The 7,500-nt window shown below is 47.8% G+C and overlaps 1 protein-coding gene across 1 annotated transcript in view; it reads left to right on the top strand.

Moving 5' to 3' along the window:
* Positions 1-7,500, top strand: part of mgaa (MAX dimerization protein MGA a) — a gene marked incomplete at both ends in the record, with an annotated part of 29,371 nt that overhangs the window by 15,452 nt on the left and 6,419 nt on the right. Inside the window, 12 exon segments of the mRNA XM_079225485.1 lie at positions 251-610; positions 898-1,017; positions 1,111-1,218; positions 1,627-1,831; positions 2,026-2,208; positions 2,489-2,773; positions 2,965-3,437; positions 5,431-5,553; positions 5,636-5,747; positions 5,990-6,153; positions 6,314-6,375; positions 6,711-6,825. Of these exon segments, the coding sequence (XP_079081611.1) occupies positions 251-610; positions 898-1,017; positions 1,111-1,218; positions 1,627-1,831; positions 2,026-2,208; positions 2,489-2,773; positions 2,965-3,437; positions 5,431-5,553; positions 5,636-5,747; positions 5,990-6,153; positions 6,314-6,375; positions 6,711-6,825 (2,310 nt within the window).

A 7,500-nucleotide genomic window follows, 5' to 3' on the forward strand; every position in this document is an offset into this window, starting at 1 on the left:
AGAGGCTTGACAGCTACGTGACAGGATGTGACGCACATTTTAGTTAAAGAAATATTTAAACATTTATTTTGATTTTTAGTGACCCAATATTACCTAAAAGACGGGCTAAAGAGCAGCATGCGGCTCCGGAGCCGCGGGTTGCCGACTCCTGTCCTAGTCTAACTGATAGTATTGCTTCACTGCAGAGAGTCTGGGTTTTATTGGTTGCGATTGAGAACTGATTGAGGTTTTTGTGTTTTTTACTTGGCAGGTGATCCGGTTCAGCCCACCCCCCCCCAACAGGCCTCCGAGTCGTCCGTCGGAGCCGAAGCCGTCGAAGCGTCTGACCATCGTGGCCGAGTGCAAGTGGGTCAGGGACGGCGACCGCATCCGGTTGCTGAAGAAGCTGTGCGAGGCGATGGCTCAGGACCGGCTGGACCAACCCTTCTGGATCAAGGAGTATCTGGTCAGTCCCATCAGCCAAACCGTGGAGGACGGCGCCACGGACCGCTGCATCCACTACAAGATGCACATCTCCAGACCCAAAGTGGAGCGGGAGAAACCAGCGAGACCAGAGAAAACAGTGAGGCGTCAAAGACTCAGGAAACGGAGGGAGACGAAACATCAGCAGGTCGGTCTCATAATCATGTGTTTACTTATATATTCAGATAAACTTGGGTCCAGGTGCCTTTATTGTGAAGCCCCAACAGGAAGCTCTAAGCTTTATCTGTGTCCTGAATGTGTCACTATGTTTATTTATGATTTATGTTCTGAGTGTGAATGAGCCTCAAACATTCACACATCTAGTCTGCTGTCAGCAAACCATTCCACAATGCACTGCTTCCCCTTACACAGCTGTCAGCCGGACTCGCTAAGCCTTTGGGAGGTGTTTTGAACGCACCCCGTGTCTTTGAACAGGAACCCCTGAAACAAGTGGTCGTGGAGGCGAAGCCTCCAGAAGAGTGGCAGCGGGAGGTGGAGGAGGACGACGAGCCAGAGGACGAAGAGGTGGCGCCTCCTGAGGATTGGCAGCGAGAGGTGGAGGAAGGTGACATTGAGGAAGAGGAAGGTTACATTGAGGAGGAAGAAGAGGAGGAGTCAAGCAGAAAGGAGATGAATATGGTATCAAAGAGGAAGATGATGGTCATCATGGCGCTGCCGTTCCTGACGGGGGTCTCTCCCGCCGGTTTCCTCTCAGCCTATAGGAAGCAGCTAGGAGGAACAGACCACCTGGTCCAGGTGAGAGTTCATGGACATTATGTTATAACACAGTCGGCCTTGTTCAGGACGTCGTTCTGCTATTGAAAACAGAAACTTCTTCTAGGGCTCGAGGTCCAACAAACATCTAAAGACTTTTAAATGGTTTCAGATGCTTATTCTTTTTTTTTTTTTGGGAAGATTTTATTTTTTCAAATATTTTCACAATGAAGAGAACATGCAGAGCATACAGTGCACACTACATTTAAACATTTTAAAAAATTACATAAGTTAAGAAAGGAAAAAAGTAGAGCTAATAAAAATAAGTAAATAAATGTTGGATGCTTATTCTTAAAGGTGTGTTCTAGTTGGTCCTGAGAGACTTTAGTCGTCAGGAAGTTGGGCTGTTGGAACGTTCTGGTGTCAGTGTTCCCCTCCGTCGTGTTCCAGGTGAACGGGAAGCTATACCCTCTGGCTAAGATCCAGCTGGGGAAGATGGGGGCGCTTCATCCGGCCAATCGGCTGGCAGCGTATCTGACCGGCCGGGTGGGGTCCAACAGGAAGACCCCCGGCTCCTCGTCATCGTCCTCTCAACCTCCTCAGAACCAGAGTTCAGCACCGATCGCCTTCTCTGTGGCTCCCACCCCCCCCACAGGTAAACATGTGTCCCTTTAATTTACCTTCATCTGCCGTTCAGTTTCCTGTCTCCAGAGGTTACTTGTTAGTTAACAGACAAACTAGTTAACTAACTATTCTCATCTGGAGACGAGCCTGTTTCTAGAGGAGACAAGTTAGTTAACTAGCTTGTCTCCAGAGGAGACTAGTTAACAAGGTCATTGTGTGTTGCAGGGCTTCCGCCTGCAGCAGTGAAGGTCGACCAATCCGCCGCCTCCTCTCACCAGTCTGCAGGTAAATCACCTGAGTGGGCGGAGACCAACGTTGTCACGGTTAGGGTGTTCCCAGGTCTGAAGGGAGGGGGCAGTCAGGTCAGAATGGTACCGGCAGCTTCTGCTAGCTCCGCCCCCACGTCAGGTAATATTGAAGATCAGCTTCTTCAGATACTATTATTATATAATTAATATGAATAATTACAGAGCTTAATAAACAAGTATTAATAGTGTAAACTAGTCTCTCAGCTACACCTGTGATGTCATTCTCTTGTTTACACACAGGATGTTGATGAGGGTCTTCATGCTGATTTCTAAAGACCAGATGTTGTTGCTCGTCTTTGCATTGACTGTATGAAATTGCCTCGTTATGGGTCGCGACCCTCCCGTGGATCAATGCTTCTGCTGGTTCTGGTGTGTTTCAGACTCTCAGGTGAGCAGCTCCGGGGCCTCACCTGTGAATCTGGCTCCTAAAGGCTCCCAGCTTTTGATGTATCAGTTCCCGGCTCCTCCCAGGAACCTCCCTCTGCCGGTTCGGTTTTCCTGCCCTCCTCCCCCCCCCACCTCCTCCACTGGTCAGAACATGGTCCTGCAGCCGGTCCAGTCAAAGTCAGGCGTCCAGTACTACCGCAGACCAGACGGCAAACTGGTCCAACTGGTTCCCATCAGCCATCTGAGATCAGTCAACCAGAACCTGCCTGTCCAGAGAGGTGAGTCTACGGGGCCGACCAATCGGTGACGTTCATTCAATTTAAAGTGTTTTATTTTAATATTTATCTGCCTCCTCCCCCTCAGTCCTCCCTGCTGCAGCCCTTCAGACTTCGACCACAGTGGCCTCCAACCTCCCCTCCTCCCCCCCCCCTTACCTCCCCTTTCCGCCCCGGCTTTGTGGCTCAGACAGGGTCCTGCACCTTTAAACTCCTCCCCTCCAGCTCCAGCAGGGATCCAGTCATTGTTTCGTGTCCCAGCGTTCCCTCCAGGGCGGCGGCTCCCGGCTGCTTCACCCTTCTCCAGCCTCACCCCCCCGCCGCTCCCCCGATGAGCCTCATCGCCCTCAAACCCTCCACAGGTGTGGGGGCGGAGCTCGGGGTCAAAACGGTGACGGTGTATGAGGCCCCGGCAGGTCCTGGTGGGGTGTTTGTCCAGACCCCTGCAGGGACCAGACTCCCACCGGAGCCAGCTAGTGACCTGGTGGACCTGGACATCATCTGTGTGGATGACGAGACTGAGCCCGTCGCCAGTGAGGGGGGCGGGGCCAGACAGCCGTGGGACGGGGAGGAGCTGGAGGGCGGGAGCAGCGAGACGGACAACTCGTCAGACTTTGGGGACGAGTTGGACGACGAAGAGGCGAAGGAGCTGATCATCGACAAGAACGTAAGAGGAAGATGTTTAAAAGAATTCTCGCTGTTTTCAGACCTTCAGAGGAAGGACGCCATGCTGCAAATGCCCCTCTTCTTCCTCATCCATCCTCTTCCTCATGAGCCTGTGCTGTAGATGTTCCCTCTATACTCCAGATGTTCCCCCTGTGCTCTAGATCAGGGGTTCTTAACCTTTTTGACCTCGGTGCCCAACTTTTCAAGTACAAAGGGCCCTGGGGCCCATTGAAATATTAACACGATATTGGTGTATTAACTAATTGATACTCACTTTTGGTTTGACTTGTATTCAATAACTAACTCAAATCTACCTACAGTTTAACAAGCAAAAACCGTGTCAAATAAATGACATGATACAATGTGATCATTACAAAGACATTTATTGATCATGTGTATGTAAACCTGCACAGACATCAAGTCATGAAACAAATCAAGCTAATACAATAACTCATTTAAAGGCTCAAGTCAGGCGTATTAACACAAAAATAACTAATAATTTGATTTTTCAACGAAAACAAGTGCAACTCTCAAAAAATAAATAGAATTTTTTTTTTTTAGGATTAATTGTATTATTGAACAACTACAGTGCTCTCAGTTAATCCAACATACAAATTAAAATATAGCCTTATGATGTGAATGATATGCTTCAGCAGTCTTCATGTTTGCAGAACCAGAACTTGCTTCATATCTGTGACAGCTGGCTTTCACAGCACATTTGGAGTTGCCAGTCAGTGGCACGACAGACCTTTTCTGCATCTGTAGTACACTGTCCTTTTATCTGGAAAAATCCTACCGGCTTTCCAGCAAGCGTTGGATGTTTGGTTTCTAGATACAGCTTTAGCTTTGAAGCCTTCAGTGCTGCGTTAGCGAGCGAGGCTAGCGTTAGCTAGCGTTAGCTAGCGTTAGCCCACACTCCACACACTGGGCTCAGGGCTCTGCCTCGTTACCTCCGTTCACAAAGCCCTACTTCATGAAGTCAGGATTATACTTGCACAAACATTTTGGGGGGGGGTGTTCAGCAGCACTTTCGTCTTCATGTTTGCGTTTGAAACACTTTTCTATAACTTTCGCTACAGGCTAGCTAAGTTTCTTCTTCTGCATATTAGAGCTTGTTAAAGGACTGACTGACGCATTACAGCCACCCAGTGGTGGGAAGCTGTATTGTAACTGAGCGTCTCATGAACAACAGTGATATCTCTGCTGTCTTCAATTGATAACCTATGCGGTCCCGCGGCCCAAAGGTGAAAAAAGGAACGTTTTTGGCGGCCCTCTAGGTGGCAAGAATCACTGCTCTAGATGTTCCCCCTGTGCTCTAGATGTCCCCTCTATGCTCTCGATAGATGTTCCCTCTGTGCTCTAGATCAGCGGTCCCTTACCGGGCCGCACAGAAAGAATGAATTTTTAAAAAAAAGTAAAAAAGCAAGGTCGGAAATGTGTTTTATTTTGGAAAATGACTGGATACATCCGTCTGTATGTAACGTCTGTATACCCCCAAAACGAAACTTAAAAGTCTGTTCAACTCTGCCGTTGTTTTGGATTAAAATCAAGGAAGAATATCCTGAGATCACCAAAAAAGCAGTGAAAACCTGCCTCCATTTCCAACATCCTGTCTTTGTGAAGCGGGTTTAAGTTCAACAGTAGACTGGACTGAAGGTTTAAATTATGGAGCAGACTGTACAACAAAACACGTCGGGTGTTATTGTCTCCCGTCACCCAGAGATAGGACCGGCGTATTGCCGAGAAACTAGCTCAGGGCTCCCATTATTTCGCCGTAATGGTGAGTTGTATTTTTATGCACTCTAAATTGTCTTTATGCCGGTCGTATCACTTTATTACGTAATATTTGTCGCCCACACCGTGAAAGCCGGTCTGTGAAAATATTGTCTTACACGAAACCGGTCCGTGGCGAAAAAAAAGGTTGGGGACCGCTGCTCTAGATAGATGTCTTCCCCCCTCTCCCCCCCCTCCTGATGCTCATGTGTTCTGTGCAGCGTCAGCTCCACAACGTGCTGGAGCAGCAGCGGCGGGTGAAGCTGCACCAGCTGTTCAGAGGTCTGAGGAGAGAAGTTGGCCTGAGAGAAGAGAAGACGTCCAAGATCTTCACGCTAAAGAAGGTCCGACTCGCTCAGGCTTCTGCCACTTTTCACGGGTCACATGTTCTGGTTACCGGCCGGTCAGCTTTGGTGTTGCTTTCAGGCGGTGCAGGTGATCCAGGACCTGAGGACGGCCGACTCCGGTCTGAAGAAGAAGAGGAGGAGGCTGAGGAAGAGGAGGGATGAGTACCTCACCATCATCGCTCCGGCATCAGGTACGAAGACTGAACTCTGATCTGACCACCTCACCGGCAACGAGCTTCTGATCTTTTTTATTCCGTTTCCCATCTGAGCCGGTTTGCTGTCTAATGTTTATATCTGCTTTATGCTCTTCAATTAAAACAACTCAACACTTCCTTTTAATTTTCAAATGAAAAGCCCGGCTGCGTTTCAGTTGAACATGAAGCATCCAAAACAGAAAAATGGTTCTGGGATCAATGATGTGATTCATCCTCAGGAATCAGACGTCAGAGACCAGTTGAGCCGGCGGAGGGAAGGGGCTCGGGATTCAGAGACTCGGGAGACTCAGACCTAGTGGAGGTGGTGGATCTGTTGGACGAGATTGACAAACAGCCGGAGGACTCGTCTGACGAGGAGGGACTCGTTACCACGGGGACCAACGTACAAATTGTTTCAGATTTTATATTCATCGATTATTTAAAAATGCCTGTTTTCTAAAGTAAATTCCTATTTGATCTTGTTAACTTTCAAGTCACATTGTGGAATAAAAGCAGACTGTTGAAAACGCGGTAATAAAATCAGGATGAATTCTGCTTGTCAGGTGGCGCGACCGGCAGAGGAGAACAACCGGCCGGAGAGGATCCCCGGGACCGTGAACTCTGAGTAAGACCCGGTTCTCATGTGTCACGGTAGTGAGAGTAGATTTTTAAATGAAGCTTTATATTTTACCTCAAAGTTTGTATTCTCAAACCAACTGTCTTTAATGAATAGAACTCACAACCTCAGTGAAAATATTAAACACACAAAGCGGCAACAAATATGGACTGAAGAACAATATTCCGTTATATAAAAACATGTAAATATTAAAATGATTCCATCTCTTCACAATAACGCGCTGAAGTTATTAGAAATAACAATCCTACGGCGCTACTAATGTTATTATACTAATAATAACATGTTATACTAATAACTTTATTAACAATGTTTGGTGCCAACAGAAGCAGTTTGAGAGTGAAGCAGCTGGTCGGAGCTCTGGGCCTCACGGCGTCCGTCAGAGCCCTACGATCAGCCATCGACTGCAAGCACTCCTCAAAGACACTCCTGCTGGTCCAGGTACGACAGAACCCCTTCTTCTTCCTCTTCCTTTCCTCTTCTTCTTCCTATTCCTCTTCCTTTTCCCCTTTCTTTCTCCTTCCTCTTCCTCAGGGGTGCCCACCCTTTTTGGGCTTGCAAGCTACTTTTAAAATGACCAAGTCAAAAAGATCTACCTACATTAATAATGCTATATATATATATTAATATATATTTCACTAACAATGACCACGCAAATTTCAGATCGTTTATTGTGAGATGAAAAGAGAGGGTCGGATTAAGGGACCGGGGTCGAGGGATGATTGTAGGTGCAGGAACAAGAAGGCTAGAGGGGGTCGTGAGGAGAGGGTTGAGAGACTGCTGCCATCCGGTGGCTAGAGGGAATGGCGGGGGTGGAGACTCGTGAGTGGGTGTTATCTCTTTCCCCCGTTTGTCCTCTAGTCCTGAGAGAGAGAGAGAGAGAGAGAAACAAGAAGAGAAGGTTGGCTCAGTTTCTGAGCATGGTCTTCTCTCCTAAACTATGTTTTATAAAACACAATATATCAGACATGAAAATCCCTCACCTTTCGGCGAAATTCTCCGTTTTGAAACCAAAATAGGTGACCTACATGAGTCGTGTAGATCCAAAGAGTTTTTGTTTTTGGGAGAGGGGGGGGCTCAACTGTCCGCCGTTTCTGAGATTGGAGTGGGACACGG

Source organism: Taurulus bubalis, assembly GCF_910589615.1.
Source record: "Taurulus bubalis genome assembly, chromosome: 1".
NCBI lineage: Eukaryota > Metazoa > Chordata > Actinopteri > Perciformes > Cottidae > Taurulus > Taurulus bubalis.